Here is a 21,707-nt window from a genome sequence, read left to right on the forward strand (position 1 = left end):
AAAATTGTCAGGGCACATTAACTCTCAATGTCTGGTAGTGCATATTCCTGGTGGTGCAATTATCGGCTTCTGCATGGACCTTGTGTGTTAGTATGAGGCATTTATATTGTATGGACACACATTATTTTATTATTGTTGGGTGATAGCCTAGAATGTAATTATTCTTGTTCTCAGGTAAAAATATGAAAAGCTTAAAGCTTCTCATTATGCACGCAAAAGCTGGAAAAAACTATAGTTCTCCCTGAAGGCTGGACTCCTATAGTGTGGATCTGGAGTTAGGTAAACATTGCTGAAGTCTGTAAACTGCCCCCATGTAGTGACTGTCTAGGGAAGTACAGTGACAGGGATTGGAAAGAAAGATTTTGCTTTGTGCTTGAAACCAGACATTTAATGTGGACAAAACAGTGGGACTCAGAGACAGTTCACAAAGTCTATTCACAGAGTTTACTGGGCCTGATAGGATTCAAATGTGGTCTTGAAACTGGCAACAACAGTGAATGGTTATACAGTGATGTAGATAGTCTCCAGTACTTGATAATATGTTTGATTGTATATTAACAGGAAGAAAAAAAAGTTCCTGCATTTGTGATAAAGTTAGGTGAATTTTGCAATGAGCTACAACATAACAAGACATTCAAAGTTGCTTAAGGAACTGAGCTTTATTGGAGCAGAGTGTGGACACTGTTTACAACAAAACATTTCTGGGAAACCTTGGATTTCCCAAGACCTGAAGACTCCTCCGAGTTCTCACTGTTGTTAGTAAGGTTAATTTGGGGGCAGAACAGGAGCATGCCTTAGCTGCTGTCAGGAAATAGAAGAGCAGAGCAGAGTTGGGCATGGAGGCTCCAGCTCAGACTTGGGAAGATGGAGAAGAGCCATCCCAAATCCAGAGTGAATAGGTTTCATAGCACCCATCTCCTCTATTTGAAGAAGCAGGCCCCTAAAGGGAAACACAGGATGCCCAACTCATGAGAATCAGACTCTCATGAGAGTCCTTTGATACCATGTGAAAACCATGATGGCAGAGAGAGACTGAGGGTGCAGCCCACCTTCCTGGCCAATGTTAAATCAGGAAACTATTTTGTTTAGATCGAAACATGATATTCTATTTTTTGGTCTCCCAAGGTCAGCCAAAGTTTGCTGACATGCAGAGGCCCCTCTGTGATCTAGTTGGAGCCCAGAGCTAGGGGAGTCCAGCTGGAGTAGAAGAGCCTGCAACTAGGAAGGGAACTGTTGTTTTGTGTATGGGGGTTCTTTTTGTATCAAGAGGCTTTTTTTGTATCGAGAGGAAAGGAAGGAAGTCATATCCCAAGAGGGCACTTAACCTTAGTCCTAATTCTAGGAGAACTAAGAAGGGCTGGGGCAGAAAGTCAAAGGGTCAGGGTAGAAGGATTGGATGCCACAAAGAATTACTGGGCTCATTTTCCCCTTAGCCACTTCTTGGAGGAAAAACTCCATGGGACACATTAGTAAGAAAGTATACAATTATTCCTGTTTTATGTGAAGATTGGAATAAAAAGCAGTTTTGCTGTTTAATATTACAACTGCTTTGTAGGAAGTGTGGATCCTGGTAAATGATGACTCCCCTCACCCCTTTTTTTTTCTGCTGGATCCCTAGGTGGCTTAGCTATGAAGATGGGTACTATGAGCTGCTGATAGTCAAATCATCCTGAGCAATTGAAGAATAATTTGAATTTCCTTTGGCAATCCACGAGAGGAGAAATTTTTGCCAAAGAGATAGGATAAGTGAGCATTTGAGACTGGGTTAACTTGATTCAGGTTAACCTGAATCTTCAATAGACTCATTAATGTGGAGTTTTGTTTCTTCGGAGTAAAATGGCAGAGTTTCATGTCTAGACCTGTGAGAGAGACATAGTGTACAAGAATATAAAGGTCCACAGGTAGAGGAACTATGAAAATGGGAGCATGTTGCGTTGATCTTTTATGTCTGAAGGATGTGGAGTTGGGTGATTCAAGCCAACCTTAATCTAGCTCTGAAAAGGAGGCTGATCCTGGGTGACACTGGGTTACATAAGAACAATTTTGATGAAATGGTTAGGTCAGAAGCCAGATGTAGGTCCACTGAGGAGTGAATCAGAAGTCAGAATATAGAAACAGGATTGTGTGAATAATTCTTCTAAATCATGAAAATTACATCGAATGCCATTGGGTTGGTGAAATATCCTTCGGGTCTTGCATATATTACACTGTACTTAAAGTATCAGGATACAGCGGATACTGAAAAAAAGAAGAAAGAAAAGGTTGGAACATTTCTAGAGCAATATTTGTGTTTTGGATTTCAAATTCTCACTTTGTAGACCAGTAAACCAGATTTTGTTCTCTTTAGTTTAGGTGAAAAATGAGAAGATTAAATAAACCACGGGAAGATTTTTTTAAAATGACATGAAACTTGAAGGGTAAAAAGTAGGCAAGCAAGCTTATACTCATGTGGGGAATGCCAATTTCTGGGTTATGGCTGGTTTCTGTTTTTTGGGCCCAAGATAGGATTCAGAATTTGGAATCCTATGAATAATTCCTCTCCTCCCCCAAAGTAGAACAACAAATACAACAATGGCCTATTTGTAAACTACATTCTTATGTTTTTAAACTTGACATACAATTTTACAAGCTGACTTCCATTAATATGTCATGAAAAAAAAAGCCATATTGGAAATACAGTGCTAATGGCAAAGGTAACGGTAGGGGAACACTTAAATACTGTCAGGATTATGTATTTTATTAGCTACAAATAAAACAAAATGCAGAGGGGAAGGAGACGCTTTACAAATTCCTGAAAGCCTCTTCATTCATCTGTAGATAAATTCTGCAGCAGGGACGACCTTTCTTCTACTCCCAAGCCCATACACCCTTTCTCTTGGTCTCAAACACACAGACATAACATTTATGTGGGCAGTTTACCATTTTCCAGTTTTCATTAATTCAACTGCTTCATTGATTTTATCAAGACTCAGAGTATGAGTAATTAGTGGATCTAGATTCAACTTCTCTGCCATATAATCAGCAACCAGTTTAGGGATGTGCTCTCTGCTCTTCCAGCCTGGAAATACAGATTAGTGATGAATTTTATACATGAGGCTTCATTATGAAGGAAAGGCCATTTAAAGTAACTGCTGAAGATGCTGGCTTTGACTGAGAAGATCTAAGGCTGTCCCATTTACTTGCCTCAGTCATCAGGAGAATGCCTACCCCAACCACACACCTTATGTAGAGGGTTGGGTTCCTAAAGGAGACTTATGGTACTACAGAGGATAATTAATTCAAAGCAGATAGACTGTGAACCTTGCTGTGAGGTGTTCCTGGTGTCATGTTGCAATCTGTGGAGAGCAGTGAATCCATATCTAATGTATAACAAAGGCCAAGGTCTTGTGAATCATGGAAAGAAGCAATTCAAATGTTAAATATAGCACATTTTTGTGTGTGTGTGCATGCTCTCGTGTGTATGTTTTGATCTGCCGCTTCATAAAAGAATCAAATAGCTTAAAGGAAAAGAAGAACTCTCACTGTGGCAGTGGTCCCAATGAAAGCTCTTGGGAAAAGAATGTGTACAAAGCAATGCAAGAATAAAATGTGCTTTCTGGAAGTAAGAATTACACAAGCAAAGATGGAGTTAGCTAAGGTAAGATAAGTTTAGCATTGTATTTTCTCTATTCCCATGATTTTCAAGAAATGCATTAAATTTAGAACTCTGCTAAGTGCCATGCTCAGTGAGTTACCACACAGAATTTGGCAGTCTGCTCATTGCTGGAAAGGGCGGGTGTGGTGTAATTGTGCAAAGTGTAATGTGGCGTAATCTGCTCAGTGTTCTATGCAGATTATTCTGTGATAGGATCTTGGCAGTTACTTGCTTTTCTTGGTTCCAGCTTGGGTTAGGCTCCCCAACTTATTCCCCAAACTATCACAAACTCTTCCAATAGATTTATTTTTAATTTCAGTTGGTTTCTGTTATATGTAACCAAGAATTCTAATTACTGCTCTACGTCATGACATGAAGGGCCAGTGTATATATCTATTTGTTTTTATATTTTGATTGGTGATCTGATAAAGCATTTTTACATCTATATCAACCCCCCACTTTTTTATTATTTCAACCAAATGACAGGAAGGAAAATTCTAGGATCACAGATGGGACTAGGCAGTGTTTCTCAACAAGGACACTCCTGGCATTTTGGGTGGGGAACATTCTTTATTTTGCACATGGTAGGAGGTTTAGCAGGACTGCCCAACACCCATTAAATGCTATTGTTGATTGAAAATCATTGAACCAGAGGACTATACTATTTGTGGAATAAAGTAATTTACATTAATGATCACTATATGAGTGCTAGAGTGGCCAGTGAATCAGGTTCGTTCACTGAGGGCTTTAAGAATATTGGTGATCTTATTTTTACAAGACTTAGCTGAGTATGTATATTTTGAATTAACATTATCATCTATAAATACAATAGAGAGAAATGGCAATGGGTGTATTCAATGATTTTAAATAGAGGAACTAAAATTACAGTTATGAGAAGATTAAATAAGCCATGGGAAGAGTTTTAAAAAATGACATGAAACTCGAAGGGTAAAAAGTAGGTAAGCAAGCTTATATTCATGTGGGGAATGACAATTTCTGGGTTATGGCTGTTACTGAAATTACAATTCCTCTATTTAATAGATTATATATATAACTGGATTATTATTATTTTTTTCTTACTGGTCCTGCCATGTATCTACTCTTTATAAATGAGTTAGGCAAGGCTTCTAATATTCGTAATAACATGCTGCCATAGCTTACTTGGGGACTACAGATAGCTCCCTTGTGCAAGTAATTCAGGTACTCCTCTAATTCTCATCTCTTTTTGTCCAGGCATTCAGATTGCCCAGAGTTTCTGGATAAATACATTTCTTCATAAATTTCAGATTTCTTGCTTAAGAGCCCAGAATCTTAAGCAGATTTATTTAATTTAGTTTGTCTTCTACTTTTTCAATAAAATACTCTTCTAAAGTCTGTAAAAATGTTCCAGGACAGGTAAAACAAACAAGCAAACAAACAAACAAACAAAAAAACCCCACAGAAAATCAAAGGATTCTATGATAAGATATTTTTCCTCGGGGTAAAATCATTCTTATTTTTTTGTCAATAGTATTTCTTTTAAATCATGAATCCATTGTGTTTAATATATTTGAGTTGGTAGCATGACAACTCATTTGTTTGGGATAAGATTTTACATGAGTTGAACAATGACAACTAATGGCTAAGTATATCCTCCAAAGAATCCCAGCTGGCAGGTGTATAATTTCGCTGAAGTATAGTTATAGATTACAATATTGCCTTCTTTTCAATTTAGAGTTTGCTTTAAACTTTGGACACTGGATTCTTAACCAATCAATTAAAAAACCTCTTTTCCATCTTTGCATGAGAAAAAGCTTTCCAAGAGGAACTAGATACACCCACTATCCATCCCTTTATATTGGGTATTCATATATTGAAAAAAAATTTGTAATATAAAGCTGTTATTTTATGTCCTTTCTTAAGCGTTTATGATATATTTTTCTATTTCCCACCTTCACCTCCTCAGGCATTTCCACCCTTTCCTGCTTCATCCATACCTCCAAAAACAGAACCCTTCAAAGAACGTCCTGAGAATAACTGGCCACTGATGTTGAGTTGGCCACCGGCAGGCAACACCCCAACAACCACACAGACCCCATAGCTCTCATTGCAGGAGGCGAGGGCAGCTGCCTGTTATAAAGTGATGCAATACAGTACAGGGGTTAAAAAATGTATGTGAGGATTGAGCCTGCATCTTAATTTCAGCTTAACTCCTGAATGGTCTATGACTTTCTTTTCTGATTCTCCCTATTCTCATTTGAAATAACATTTATCTTGTAAGGATGCTATGAAACACATATAAGATCTTGTATGTTGCCTAGTATAGTACCTGGCATTTTGGGACTCAATAAATGGAAATAACAAAAATGAAAATAGTAAAAACATCCACAGTAGTGATAATAATAAAAATAATTTTTATAAAAATTATTACTGACGCAGGTGGCTGGTAAGAATTGACATTTTTCTTTTAGACAGCTAAGAAGACAGATATTTATATAATAAGATGCTAGTAAAGTGAGAAACAGATACCGTTACATTCATTATGTTCAAAGGCTATTTCTCAGAGTAAGAGTGTGAGAAAGGTTTTGCTGTATCTTCTTACAATAAAGGAATTTATGTATGGTGAGTCATGAAAAGATTTTTTATGTTGGGAAAAGAGCCCAAGTTGGAAGAGGCAGTTGTTGAGTTTCCATACAGCTGACTAGAAGACAGAGTCATACAACCCAATAATACACTATTTCTCCAAATCTCCAAAGAAAACAAGCCTCAGATTTTGAAGTAACTTCCCCTCAGTTTCTATTCTGTTATGTAAACCATGTTTAGCCAGAAAAACCACCACTTTTTTCCCCTTCAGTTTTGAAATGAACCCGTTTAATCATGACTAGTAAATATTTTTCTTGGAAACTTATATCAGATCTGACATGAAAGACTACCAAAAGTGAAAAGCACATTGATTTGTAAGTCATTAATCAAATTTTAACCTTATCTTGCTTAAAACTTCTGGCTTTGAAATTATATGAAAGTTCTAGATTTAGTATCTGGGATAGTGAATAAATTTGTAGGAGTAGACAGAGGGCACCAGCTGAGATGTCATGGAACACAAAGAAAATTAACTAGAGCAAAGTGGAGGGAATTTAAGAAAGCTCATCCAACTATAATCTAAAATGATGACTGGTAAAAGTATTGGTAATTTTCACTCCAGAGGATTACATACCAGAGTGTCCAGATTTCCAATGGCCTCAAAGCAGAAGTCTATACCAGAATCTGTCATATCAAATAAAACTTCTTGAATGGGTTTCTTTAGGTCCAGAGGGTTGAGGCACTCAGTGGCACCCAATTCCTGTGCCTTCTTAAATTTCTCCTTGTTGACGTCCACTCCAATGATCCTGGCTGCTCCTGCCGCTTTACAACCCATGACAACAGACAAGCCGACTCCTCCCAGGCCAAACACAGCACAGGTAGAACCTGGAGTTACCTAAACACATACAGGCAGAAAACCCAGAAAACAAAAAGCAAAGAGAACGTACATCTTTACTCATTTGGGAAGGCTAAGTCTATATGCATGTATTTTTTAATGAGTCATAAGCAAATGATGTTTACATACATAATGTATTGTAACTAGAAAGTTTGAATTTTTAAAAATATTTCTAGATATGGAATACTCTTGTCACAGGAACAAAAAACTACCTGAAAGTAGAGTTTCAAGTCATAGGAATTGAATCTTAAGACTTATTTGACAGTGTATTTAATTCCAGATTTTTTTGAGTTCTTTAAAATTATCTCTATCTTCCTACAACCATTTTTTTCTCTCTCTCTCCCTCTCTCTCTTTCTTTTGGTATCTGTAAAATTTTCATTACTTATAGGGTCAATGTCTTGTGAAGGCAAAGGCTTTTTTTAAAAAAATTGAGTACTGTCCTACACAGGACTAATTAAAATTTTTTTTTCCATTCTTTCTCTCTGTATAGTATTGGGACTGATGGACAAAATTCAACAGCATCTTTAAGAAGGGAGCTGGGAAGGTTTCAGTGATGTTTTAGAAATAAGAGTTCAATAGCAGCCCATTCAGCCAGAATGGGATCCCCTGGTCAATCTGTCTAACGTAGTAACAATTCCTTCATCACTTGGTTCCTTTGCTCTCCTTTTCTTTTTATTAGCATTTATCACTACCTAATATATCATGCAATATAATATTAACTTCATGAGTTTTGTTAGCTGCTGAATTCTTGCACCTGGGACAGTAAATGGCTCCAGAAATATTTGTCTAAGGAAAGAAAGGATAAATTGGAATATGGAAGGCCACAGAGTCATGTTGTAACTATGTTAGATTTAATTTTCAGGAATTCCTGGTATTTCCACTTGTGAATGGCATCCAGACTTACTCTGTCATTTACTACTGACCGAGAGGGAATGGGAAAAATGTTGAAGAAGGTGTGGGAAGACTAGGTAGATAGCAGAGAACTCAAGGATGTTTGGGGTCAGGCTTGGGATTTTTCCTTTGATATGATAAGACATGACCAAGATGCATGAGGCCTTTCAACTCCATATCCCAATAATTCCATTCCAAATGGGTATAAATGCCCCTCACCTTGGCAGTATTGATTGCAGCACCAAACCCAGTGGAAAAGCCACAGCTAATTAGGCATACTTTATCCAGAGGAGCAACTGCATCAATCTTGGCAACTGAGATTTCCTTTATCACTGTGTATTCAGAGAAGGTGCTGGTATTACCAAAGTGATATATTGATTTTCCGTTGCAGGTAAACCTGCTGGTACCATCAGACATCAGTTGGGGTTTTGACTGTCTTTTATAGACAAAAAAGAAAAAAAAATACACATACACACACACAAAGTTTATTTTGAGTTAGAAAGTTTAGATCTTCTCCAATGAAAGTGAATTAAGTTTTCAAAAAGAAAATATTAGTAAAAGCTTACTTGACTTGTATACAAAAATTGCCCTCAGAATTCAAGCAAGAGGTACATTCTCCACACTGTGGCAGAAAGAGTGTGATAACTTTGTCACCTAAGAGCAAAATCATGTCTTATTAACATATCATTTTTTAAGGAAACAGATAGCTGTCTTTCAGGATTTTGAGAACAAGGCACCCAAGAAGAAATGACAGCTGAGAATTATTTCCACATTCAATTGTTCTTGATACCACAAAGCAAATCAAATACTTACAAAAAGAGAGAATGTCTTCAGCATCTGGGCCCAGCCCTGGGCTCAGTGGCTGAATCTTGAGGAACTGGCTCCAGATTTGCCTCCTTTGTGAGTTCTTCTTGGAGTATCAAATAGTTTTTTGTCATATATCCATTCAGTCAAGTCTTATCTCTTCTTACATTTTCAACACTAATTTCCTTTCTCAGGGATTGAATTTAAAATAGTATGGATACCACATACTCACAGAATAAGTTCTGGATTAGGGAGAAAAAAATTGCTTCTATGCTGTTCTCTGTGTTTGACATCAACCCTTTCTTCTTGACCTTAGAGATCAAAGGTAGGCAGACTTCTGTAGTAGTGGTCAAAGTATCAGGACATGATTAGAAGAGCTTGCCTGTGATGTATTTTACTGGCTGCCCCCAAGGTCTAACACTGTAAACCAGATAAATTTGTTTTATACTTTTAGTTAAAAACCTTATTAAGATTTAGTTTCTTCTATTTTATTTATTTTTATTTTTTAAAAAGTAACACATACATATGGTAAAAATTTAAACTGCACAAAAGTAAAAATTATCACTCTATTCCCCAGTTCCCCATCTTAGAGACAGGTACTCTGACCAGTAACAATGATATTTTTCAGAGCTGAAAAATGCAAAGGTAAGCATACCATCTACCCTGGTTTGGGCCTAGCTTTTTTACTTAACACTCTATCATGGAGCTTTCTATTTTAGTACATATAGTGCTCCATCATTAATCAGTGCCATGAACACTGATAGATATTAGGTTGTTCTTTGTTTCCCTCCGCCCCAACACTAAAACCAATAATGCAATGAGTATCTTGTTGTAGACAGAGTTCTAAAATGTCCTCCCAAAGATATCCTGCACAAATCCCTAGAAACTGTGACTATGTTGTGGTATCATGCCTGTGAGTATGTTATGCTATGTGGCAAGGGGTACTCTCTAGATGTAACTAAAGTTACTAATCAGTTGACATTAAGATAGGGAGATTATACTGAATTATCCAGGTGGACTCAAGGTAATCACATGAGCCATTGAAAGAAGAGCAGAGGAAGGCAGAAGAGGAAGTAAAAGTGACTTAACACCTGTGGAAGGATTTAGTGGGCCATGGCTACTTCAAGGCTGGAAGGTGCCACAGAAGAAGAAATGTGAGCAATTTCACGGAGCCGACCGCTGGTGAGGAAATAAGGACCTCAGTCCTACAGCCTCAAGGAATTGGATTCTGAAAACTACTTGAATGAACTTGGAAGTTGATTTTTCTCCAGAGGCTCCAGATAAGGACCCACTTGGCTACTACGATTTTGACCTTGAAACGTGAGCAGAAAACCCAGCCAAGCCCACTCATATTTCTGATCTATGGAAACTAAGATAATACATTTGTGTTGCTTTAAAATGTTATATTTGTGGTGATTTTTTCCAGCAGCAATAGAAAATGAATATATGAACATATATCTATGAAATAAGTTTCTAGAACTGAAACTGTTGTGTCCAAGAATATCTACATTTAAATGATATTACATATTGCCACATTTAGAGTTGAGCAAATCTACAAATCCAGAAAATCTACGTTCCAAACAATAAGATATGAGGGAGCTGTCTGCCTATATTCTTGTCAACTCTACATATTATCAAACTTCTTAACCTTTGCCGATCTGCTAGATAAAAAGTGTTTCTTCATTGCATTTAAAAATTTTACTGTACATTGACAAATTATATATTTATGGAGTACAATGTGATATTATGTGTATATAGTATGGGATGATTAAATCAAGCTAATTAATATGTTAAACACTTGAAGATTTATATTTTGTGGTGATAACATTTGAAATGTATACTCTTAGCAATTTTGAAATATAGTATAATTCATTATTATTAACTGTAATCACCATGCTGTTCAATAGATCTCAAAAAACTTATTTTTCCTATCTAGCAGAAATTGTATACCATCTGACCACATCTTTCCATTTTTCCCACCCCCCAGCCTTTTAAAATGTTATTTATTTTTAATATGTCTGAGGTTCGGCATATTTTAATGTATTTAAGAGCATTCATATATATATACACACACACATATGTATATATGTACATTTCTTTAAACTAGATATGTATTTTGTTTGCCCATTTTTCTACTCAGCTTTTAACAATTGCTTTTAAAGAAATTATTTCTATGTTAAGAAAATTGGTCCATTGTCCTACTGGGTTTTGACTTCTGGGGTTTTTTAAAACATGCAGAATCTATGTAATTTTTACATTGTCAAATTTATCTATATAAATACCTATTTTATATCTTCTGGGTATTTTTTTGTATTGATTAAAATTTTCTTCCCTCCTCGTAGGTAATACAGTGTTCTCCCATGTTATTTTATAGTACTTCTATGGTTTTCCTTTTCACATTTAATTTTTAGATTCATGTATAATTTTTTTATATAAAGAATGAGATGGCAACCCAATTTACTTTTTTAGTCCAGATAACTATCTAGTTGTTTCAACACAATTTGTTGAATAATCTGTTTCCCCTCTTGAGTTTGAAAGACAAACCTCATGCTGCATTAACTTCTTATGTTTATTTGGATCCAATCTGGGACTGCTGCTTTATTTGGTTCCACTAATGTGTTTGATTGTTTATCATAATGCCTCATTTAAATAATTTTCCAATAATTATTTAAATTATTCAACCTTTTTTTCATAAACGTTTGTCTCATTTGTACTTTCAAGTCCAGTTTCAGTGCATTCTACTTCTTGTTTTCTTCTTATTTTCAAAATGTAAATGCAAAGAATACAATATATTTAGTATTTTATGTAACTTACAAGTAATTATCCCTCCTTTTCTAAGCAGTTGGCAACATTTCACCTTTTATTTCACTTGATCCTGACATACTTAAGGGGTGCTTATAATTTTCTTGATGTTGGTTCCAAGTTGTTGCTTTTTTCTATTACCAGGTGCTAATTCCTACCTGGTTTCACTGTGCTTACTCCTTCTCCAATACTCTCAACGATTCCAGCCCCTTCATGACCCAAGATGGTGGGATACAAGAGGTCCAAGTGTTTACTCCCCAATATTTTCATCTCTGTACCACACAGTCCGGTGGCCACAACCTGCATGGAAGGCAAAGAGTACTGCAGTTCCCGCTGTTTCAGATAATGGCGTTTTAGAGTTGTTGATTGTAAGGCTTTTTGCTAGTTTGATATTCTCCATTTATACACTGCATTCATTTCTTATCAGTTTTAATTCTAGGGAAGGGTCAATAATAATTTGTTAAAGCAATGAAATGTTTTTCATTAGCTGATTTCAGAATCACGATTATGATTGAAAATTTACTGGGGAGGGTGGGTAGAATGGGGTCAGAAGAGAAGCTGTAAAATTACAGTGTGACTTGATGTCTGAGGTCTCAATTGGCTTCACTGAGCTTGTAGGTGGAAGTGTGGAGGAGAAAGACCAATTATAAAAATAAAGGAATTGAGCTGAGTGCAGTGGCTTATGCTTAAAATTCCAGCATCTTGGGAGGCTGAGGGAGGAGAATCACTCGAGGGCAGGAGTTTGAGACCAGCCTGGGCAAAATAGTGAGACCCCCATCTCTACCATAAATAAATAAATTAGCCAGGCATGGTGGCATGCGCCTGTAGTCCAAGCTGCTTGGGAGGCTGAACTGGGAAGATCACTTGAGCCCAGTAGTTCGAGGCTCCAGTGAGCTATGATTTTATACCACTGCACTCCAGTCTGGGTGACAGAGTGAGACCCTGTCTCTAAAATGAAATAAAATGTAATGAAATAAAATAAGATAGAATAAAATAAATAAATTGGAACACAGGAGGCAAAGGAATAATGTTTCCTATTATAATATAATTAAAACATTAATTTATTTTACAAGTGAGCTTTATAGTTTTGTTATTTGTACAAGTCATAATCTCACTTTATTGTAAGTTAGCCAGACAGTTTAAAATGAAGGCACTCCAGAACAGTGGTTAAGAGTTCAGGGGTGAAAAACTGGCTCTCCCCCTTCTCAGCTGTGTGAACTTGGGGGTAAATTTTTCTTTCTGGGTCTCAGTTTCTTCATTTCTAAAATAAATATGAAGTTTGCATACATGCAGCCACACACTCACACACACACACTCCTTAGTCAAGAAATGAAATATATTGAAATTTGTGCATGTAAAAGGAGGATTATTGGAACAATATCATAAAATTGCCTGAATTACCTGCGACCCAACTGTAGAAAGTGCTGTCAGACCTCATAGACCTAGACATTTACCAAATAGTCCTTCTCTTTATCTCTTTGCTTGATTCAATATGGGCATAGTTGCATTCACCTATTATTCTCTGCAGATCGGCTTTCTCCATTTATTTTGCTGATCATGGTTAAAAACAGTTACCAGTGATGAGTCTGCCCAACCTAACCATTGCCTGCCATCACTTACTCTGCTATAGTGCCCATATCTTCGTTCAAATTCACTGGTGAGAGCTTCAGATGTGTAGCTTGTCTGATAATGGCTGAATGTCTTTGAGTGAGGGTCTAAACCTGGTTGCATGAGCTGTGACCCTGTGGGTGGGGAGTGGATGCAGACAACCCAATAGCCCACTGCTTACTCCATGGGGGATGTAGGGTGGAGAAGGCGCTCTGAAAAGAAGGCAGGAACTGTGCAGATGAGATGACTTAGAAAATGACTGTCTCTTTGTAATCTATCATTAAACAGTACTTCTTCTTTATTGTTATAATTAAAATAATAACAAAGGACTCTGAACTGCAAGTCAGGTAAACTATTTTCTAGTTTGGAGGAGGCCTATTAGAACCATCTGGAAGTGATTTAAAAAATTTGCATGTCCAGGCTGCACCCCAGACTAATTAAATCACAATTTCAGAATTTCTGGGGATGGGACTTGGTTATCAGCATTTTTCAAAGCTTCCAGCTGATTCCAAATAGGTAACCAAGGTTGAGAAAAACTGTTGTCATCTCCTGCACTCAAGCAATCTTCCTGCCTCTGCCTCCCAAACTGCTGGGATTACAGGGATGAGCTATCACGCTCAGCTGAGAAAAATTAGTCTATATTTTTATTCTACTAGCTTTGTGACCAGTCCCTAAACCGCAGCTGGCTTCAGGCTTCGCATCTGTAAAATATCGGGTTTCCCTAAGGCCCTTCCAGCTCTAACTTGAGTTTCCAGACTCAGCTATGATTTGTTTGTAATCAAACAATTTTTTATTCAAAATATTTCAAGATAAATATTACGAAGAATGCCATAAAAATTTACAAGTACAGATTAAAATAGGGCTTGAGGGTAGAAATTTTTTAAATTAATAGTTAGTACAATAGCTGTAAATTAGCCTCAGTTTTATTCTTTGGGCAGTTAGCCTATGCTTTACCTCCCTAACCTTTTATCTGGCTGGATTTAAAAATTGATGGAAATGTTTATGAAAAAGAAATGCAAAGATACGCAGTTTTATTTTTTTTCTGAGTTGAATATCCTGAGAAGAATATGTAACTTACAGTAAGAAGCTCTGGCTTTTGGTGTGACTTTTTTTGTTTGTTCGTTTTACCTTTATGCGAACTTCCTTTGCCTTTGGTGGGGCCACTTCTACCTCCTCAATAGAAAATGGTGCACCAGGCTTCCAGAGTATGGCTGCTTTGCATCTTATAACCTGGGAAATAGAATATGGGGGCAGAAAGAGAAACTCTGTAAGTTTGAGAGTTGGAAGATTGCTATATTAGTGATATAGAATCACTAAATTGGATTAGTCCAATTTTCTGCACTCAAGAAAACAAAAATAATAAATATATGCTGAAGGTAGTCTTTCTGACCCCAATTTAAGTTTTTTTGTACTATCAGCCTCAGTTGGTATTAGTTTTGCAAATACCAACTGTATTTACAAAATGTAACATGACCAAGAGGATAGATGTCATACTTTTAAAGATTCTAATTAAAAAAATTGTGCCTATTGGCCGGGCACCGTGGCTCACGCCCGTAATCCCAGCACTTTGGGAGGCCGAGGCCGGCGGATCACGAGGTCAGGAGTTTGAGGCCAGCCTGCCCAACATGGTGTAACCCTGTCTCTGCTAAAAATATAAAAATTAGTCGGGCGTGGTGGCGTGTGCCTGTAATCCCAGCTACTCAGGAGGCTGAGGCAGGAGAATCACTTGAACCTGGGAGGCGGAGGTTACAGCGAGCCGAGATCATGCCACTGCACTCCAGCCTGGCAACAGAGTGAGACTCCATCTCAAAAAAAAAAAAAAAAAAAAAAAAAAATTGTGCCTATTTATGGGATACCTGAAAAATTTTGTTACATGTATATAATGTGTAGTGACCAAGTCAGGGTATTCAGGGTGTACATTACCTGAGTATAATACAGTTTTGTTGAGTATAGTCATCTTACTCTGGTATCAAACATTGAATTTATTCCTTCTATCTTATTATATGTTTGTACCTTTTAACCCACTTCTCATCATCCTCTCCACTCACCCTTCCCAGTCTCTGTTATCTATTTTTCCACTCTCTACTTCCATGTGTTCAAACTTTTCAGATCTCACATTTAAGTAAGAACATGTGATATTTGTCTTTTTGTGCCTGGCTTATTTCACTTAAGATAATGATCTTCAGTTCTATCCCTGTTGCTGCAAATGACAGGATCTCATTCTTTTTTTTTTTTGAGACGGAGTCTTGCTCTGTCGCCCAGGCTGGAGTGCAGTGGCCTGATCTCAGCTCACTGCAAGCTCCGCCTCCCAGGTTCACACCATTCTCCTGCCTCAGCCTCCCGAGTAGCTGGGACTACAGGCGCCCGCCACCTCACCCGGCTAGTTTTTTGTAGTTTTAGTAGAGACGGGGTTTCACTGTGTTCACCAGGATGGTCTCGATCTCCTGACCTCGTGATCCACCCGTCTCGGCCTCCCAAAGTGCTGGGATTACAGGCTTGAGCCACCACGCCCGGCCAAGATCTCATTCTTTTTTGTGGCTGAATAGTACTCCATTGTGTATATATACCACATGTTGTTTACCCATTCATCCGTTGATGGATAATTAGGTTGATTCTATATCTTTGCTATTGTGAGTAGTGCTGCAATAAACAGGCAAGTTCAGGTATACCTTTAATATATTATTTTCCTGTAGGTAGGTATCCTGTAGTGGGATTGCAGATGTCATACTTTTTATATTACTATGAATAAAGTGGCCTGGTGGCTGTTTCAGGGTAGGAATGGCATTACAGTGTGGGAGTTATTTGTGATCCTAAGCATGGGAAAAATCAGTTTTGGAGTGGAAGGGTGAGTTATGGAGCAAGGAATGGAGGCAATCATCAAATGGTGTCTATTGGCAGACTGAGATTGGAGAATTTGTTGGTGGCAAGGTAGTTCTTAAAGGTTCTGATTTCAGGCCACCACTGTTGTCACTATAAATTCTCTTTCTGTGTGGTCTTATCTATTTTGCAGATTCAACCAGTACCTTTATGTGAGTAATCTATATTTATGGGGCATATTTCTCCCTAGACTAATGTATTCATTTGCTGTTTGAAGTTCCTGGAGGTATTTCAAACTCAACATGTTAAAACATGAACGTGTCATTATTTCTTTTTCCCATTTCCACCTTCCTCCACGCTCTAGTAGACAAAACACTCAATATATTCCTCCCTCTGCTACCTCTATTTCAACTAGCAGCCATGCAATGTGTTCACTCACTCAAGATAGAAACCTGGGAAGTAGCCTCAATTTTTCTCTCCCTCAGTCTTCACAGTCTAAATTTTTCAGGGATATGTCGCCTTTTCTCCACTCCTGCTACTACTGAAAAAGCTTCCTGCTTTATCTCTGTCTTGCTTTTACCACCTTCGAAATCACCCTTTATACCATTGCCATTTGAAGTATAATCCTAGTCACACCAATCTCTTACCTAAAAATGATGTTGTTACCCTTTGCTTAACTGGATCCACTGACATCAGGATTCTCTCTCTGTCAGTCTCTCCAACCTTATATCCCATCACTTTGTGCTTCAGGCTTTACCTTTCAGCTCCCAAACATATTCTGAAATTTCTTACATGGGATATTTTCTCAGTCTCTGTATTACTCCTCATGTTGTTTTATCTGCCTGCACACACTTCTTCTTTACCTGGTGAATTCATATTTCTCCAGTGATTTCCCCTTCGGTATCACCTCCGGGAAACCAAACTGGGTTAGGAGCATTTCCTTGAGGCTCCCATCCTCTTTCTCTTTACTATTCTTGTATATTGCTTTATAATTGCTCTTTTATAATTATTGTCTCTCTGTGAGATCCTTGGAGAAGGGGATATATCTTTGACTCTGGAAATTCTGATAAAGAGCTTGGACATTACTTATTGAAGAAATGAGAGAACTGAGGGAAGTCAAAGCAGATAAAGTGAATTAAGAAAAAGGGAGAGAACAAGGAGGAGAGATACTATGATTATGACAGCTTCTCACCTTTAGGAGCCCAAAGACTAGCTCTGGGTGATTAGATGTTGGTAAAGAGATGAGCACACAAACTAACAAAGATATGACACAACATAAAGAATAAGACTTCACCTACTTGGCCTGTAGTATTCATGCTGATTTTCTCCACCACGGACAAATTTATTGAGAAAGGGAGGTCCTGTCGCAACTTTCACTGTAGAAAGTACAAAGGTACACAGGTGACTGGTAGATCAGAAGGCTGGGTCCTGAGCTTTCTATGCAGTCAGGTGATTATTAAACAGGAAATACAGATTCTCCTGCTTCTTGAGGGAGGTTCCTAAGTGTAATCTGAAATAAGCTCAGCTCAATGAAAGAGCACAAAAGGTGAAATTGCAAACTATCTTTTTTCCCCTTAATCAAACAGGTCCCCTCTTAGTATCCACTCTTTCGAGTTTTAAATTTGGACTTTTAAACATCCAAACTTAAAGTTTCTAACAGAGTGTATAAAATTATTTCTTTTCTGTTGTTTTCAAAATACAGAAATGGTCATATTTGTCTCTAAACTTGAGTAATTCTTTCGAGTTTCTGAATGTAGACCCCTTGTTGAGAGATAAGGATGGTATCAGATTTTCTCTAGTAGTTTATCAAGAGCTCCTCTTTGGTGTGCAGAACTGGTTACTCAGAAGAAGTGAAACTAATTTGCATACAGGGCCTACCAACTTGGATTTGGCCCCAAGAAAATCTCTGTGTGTGGACCTGGGTCTTGAGCCAAGGCCCAAGGATCTTGATGAAGAAAGGAGATAAAATACATTTCCAATGAAAGGCAACACCAGGGGGAATGGTTTAGCTAGAAGACAAGAGAGAATAAGTAAATGCTTGTTCTGTTTAAAATGATACAATCATATTATTTTTCATTTTTAGCATGTTGATATGGTAGATTACATTGATTACTTTTCAAATGTTGAACCAGCCTTGCATACCTGGAAAAAAATCACACTTGTTGTATAATTCTTTTTTACATATCAATCACTGGATTCACTTTGCTAACATTCTGTTAAAGATTTTTGTGTCTATAATCATAAGAGTTATTAATGTTAGTTTTCTTTTTTTGGCACCATCTTTGGTTTTGGTGTCACAGTAATTTTATAAAATGAACTTGGAAGTATTTTCACCTCATCCATTTTATGGAGGAGATTGTGTAGAACTGTTATTTCTTTTTCATTTTTTTTTTTAGAGACCGGTTCTTGCTTTGTCATCTAGGCTGGAGTGCAGTGGTGCGATCATAGCTCATTGCAGCCTCAACTTCCCAGGTTCAACTGATCCTCCCACCTCAGCCTCCTGAGTAGCTGGAACTACATGTATGTGTCACTAAACCCAGCTAATTGTTGTATTTTTTGTAGAGGTGGGGTCTCACTATGTTGCCCAGACTGGTCTGGAGTCCCTGGGCTCAAGTGATCCACCCACCTTGGCCTCCCAAAGTGCTGGAATTACAGGCATGTGCCACCATTCCCAACCTATGTTAATTCTTTAAATGTTTGGTAGAATCTCCTTTTTGAGATGTCTTAAGTTATAAATTAAATTACCTTAATAATTGTAAGGTTATACAAATAATCTATTTCTTATTTGATGAGTTTTCGTAGTTTGCAATTTTGAGGAATTGGTCAACGTTACCTAAATTGTCAAATTTATCCGTGTAGAGTTGTTAATAGTGTTATTCCCTTATTATCTTTTTGATGTCTGCAGTGTCTGCAGCCATATTCTTGTTTTATTCTTTTTTTTTTGAGATGAAGTTTCAATCTTGTTGCCCAGGCTGGAGTGCAGTGGTGTGATCTCTGCTCACTGCAACCTCCGCCTCTATTGGGGGACCTGGCCAGCAGCCCGCAATACACGGGGCTCTCTCTTTGTTCCCAGGTTGATCGGCAGGTCGAGAAATAATAGACACACACAAGATAGTGAAAGCTGGGTCCAGGGGGGGCACCGCCTTCTGGTCCTGCGGTGCCAACAATGCGCTGGATATGCCAGCATTTATTATTAAGTTTAGTGAGGGCAGGGGTAGGTTAGTGAGGGATTTAGGGTCATTTGATTATGAGGTGAGATGGTCACATGGGGATGAAGTAATTCTTTAACATAACATCTGTATGCAGAAGTACCGTATACAAAGGTAAGAATTTACAATATAGTGTGTGCATCAGTAATTTCTAACAGAGCCTTAAAACAGAAACACAGTCTTTCCATAACCTATGATTAGCAAGATATTAATCAGCAGTAACAGTTGCAGCAAGAGCTGGATACAAACAATCCAGAGTAACAGGATGTGAAGTTAGACAACGGGTTAGACTAGAAATTCTCAGAAGGGAGTATGCCTTAACCCTAAAGAGGCCTGGAAGAGCCGTGGCAAGATGAAGGCATTTATAGCCCTATCTTATCCATATGGACAGGCACCCCCCATGCATCCGCTTATAGGCTCTCCACGAGGGTCGAATTCCATTCCCAGAGCTATGAACATCTGCTTTTCTGGGACAGGAATCTTGGTGATGTGAAACCTCCCTGACTGCATGTCCATTCATAGGCTCTCTGCAGGGGGAAGCACATCACGCGCTGTTGGCTCATTCTGGCAGTCCAACCTGGCATTGTCTTTACACAATCCTGCATGCAGTTTTGTATTTACAATAATCAGGGGCATTTCATCTTTTATTCGGTAGTAATAGTTTCAGGGGGTCTCCCTACACGCCTCCCAGGTTCAAGTGATTCTCCTGCCTCAGCCTCCTGAGTAGTTGGGATAACAGGCATCTGCTACCATGACCAGCTAATTTTTGTATTTTTTTTAGTAGAGACGGGCTTTTGTCATGTTGACCAGGCTGGTCCTGAACTCTTGACTGCAGGTGATCCACCTGCCTTGGCCTCCCAAAGTGCTGGGATTACAGGCGTGAGCCTCCACACCAAGCCATTTAATTCTGAATATTAGTAATTTATGTCTTCTGTTTTTCTTAGTTTATTAATTTTATTGATCTTTTCAGTTGCTCTTGTTTCTTTGATTTTTCTCTTCTATTTCATTAATTTCTGCTCTTATTTTTCTTATTTCCTTTCTTCTGTTTGTTTTGGTTTTGTTTGCTTTATTTCTTTTGTTTATTTATCTCTGGGAACTGAGAGAAAGTGTATATAACCTAGATATCTGAGAACTTAGAGGCCTTGCTAAACTGTGATTTGGACAATGAATAGGAGTTAATGAGACATGGAGTTTGATGAGAGTGGGGTATGGCATGGATGGATTCCAAAACAAAGAACTACAAGTGTGAAGGCTCAGAGACAAGAGAGCCTGAGATCATTCTTTGAGGGGCAGACTTTGAGGGAAGCATTGAAAGGACCTCAGTGTGATTGAGGCATTGAATTCAAGGGGTGAAATGACAAAATGTGAGAATAACATGGAAGGTTGATGTAGAGAAAGGAGTCGTAGGCTGGACACAGTGGCTTACGGCTATAATCCCAGCAGTCTGGGAGGCCTAGGTGGGCGGATCACCTGAGGTCAGGAGTTTGAGACCAGCCTGGCCAACATGGTGAAACCCTGTCTCTACAAAAAATTATAAAATTATTATATAAAAATTAGCCAGATGTGGTGGTGCACCCCTATAATCCCAGCTATTTGGGAGGCTGAGGCATGAGAATCACTTGAACTCGGGAGGCAGAGGCTACAGTGAGCCGAGATCATGCCATTGCACTCCAGCCTGGGCGACAGAGTGAGACTCCATTTCAAAAAAAACAAAGGATTAGTTGAGAATCCAGGAGAATCTGCTTAACTGGTAACTAGCTGTGTAATTCCAGAAAGTCACTGTACTTCTTTGGGTCTCGATTTCCCTCTCCATAAATGAAAGAGGCAGTCAAGTGATGTCAGAGCTTACATCAGTTCATATCCTATAAATGCTAAGTTCAAGAGGTTCCTCTAACAAATGGCTTCTGTTTGTGGGGTTGGAGGGGGTTAATACCGTTCTTGCCTAAGAGTCTTTGTGTAAGCTCTGGAGGCTTGGTCTGCATTTTTTTTTTTTTCCTCTCAGGGAAGTTTATCCCAGATCCTCTTTAGCACATTTTATTCTGTTACACACATCATGCTAATGTTACAAAGGCAATATTAATGTTTTACCACTGGTGCCAAAATCAAATGTTCCTAAGTCATTAAAAAAAATTATCAAGTCAATTCCAATAAAGTATATTTAAAGAGAAGTAGTATTTCCTGATAGCTATTTCAGTAATGTAAGTTGCGTGAGGTCTTTGTGAATAAGTAAATGAAAAATGCCTTCTTCCAGGGTTAAGTTCTGGAATTAGGTTTCAAGGTAGGGATAATACTGCTTAAAATAAATTTCTAAGGCTCATTAGTAGTCACTACCTATTAGTCATAGTTAATGTGAGTGGCAGAAATGGCAGATTTTCTGTTCTTTTTATTGCTTCTCAACTTTGCAAAAGTGGCCATTCCATAAATAAAAGCATGCTTTCCATCAAATTATTATCAATGCCTATCTCATCTCCTCAGGTAATTAGATTT

At 38.0% G+C, this 21,707-nt stretch overlaps 1 protein-coding gene across 4 annotated transcripts; it reads right to left on the reverse strand.

Annotated features, from left to right (window-relative positions):
- Positions 1 to 640: 640 nt before the first annotated feature.
- Positions 641 to 17,421, reverse strand: ADH6 (alcohol dehydrogenase 6 (class V)). 4 transcript variants are annotated; one of them, XM_005555513.5, is made up of 9 exons: positions 17,310 to 17,421; positions 14,323 to 14,424; positions 11,745 to 11,886; positions 8,547 to 8,634; positions 8,200 to 8,416; positions 6,828 to 7,088; positions 5,611 to 5,743; positions 2,920 to 3,058; positions 641 to 2,238 (listed from the first exon to the last, which is right to left on the reverse strand). In XM_005555513.5, exons 1-9 carry the CDS (start codon positions 17,325 to 17,327, stop codon positions 2,214 to 2,216), a joined length of 1,125 nt encoding a protein of 374 aa, XP_005555570.2. In that variant the 5' UTR covers positions 17,328 to 17,421; the 3' UTR covers positions 641 to 2,213. The 4 variants fall into 4 exon arrangements, 3 of the variants coding, with proteins under 3 accessions (XP_005555570.2, XP_073896305.1, XP_015306161.1); XM_074040204.1 differs by having other exon boundaries at positions 8,547 to 9,204; XR_012434972.1 differs by lacking the exon at positions 5,611 to 5,743.
- Between the last annotated feature and the right edge of the window lie 4,286 nt (positions 17,422 to 21,707).

The sequence above is a fragment of the Macaca fascicularis genome, chromosome 5, assembly GCF_037993035.2.
Source record: "Macaca fascicularis isolate 582-1 chromosome 5, T2T-MFA8v1.1".
Lineage (NCBI taxonomy): Eukaryota > Metazoa > Chordata > Mammalia > Primates > Cercopithecidae > Macaca > Macaca fascicularis.

Excerpts from the sequence above, each read along its gene's own strand:
- ADH6 (XM_005555513.5), bottom strand. Across the intron at positions 11,887-14,322 it reads CAAAGGAAGTTCGCATAAAG|GTTGTGGCCACCGGACTGTG; the intron begins GTAAAACGAACA and ends CCTTCCATGCAG. Across the intron at positions 2,239-2,919 it reads TTAATGAAAACTGGAAAATG|TATCCGCTGTATCCTGATAC; the intron begins GTAAACTGCCCA and ends TCTTTTTTTCAG.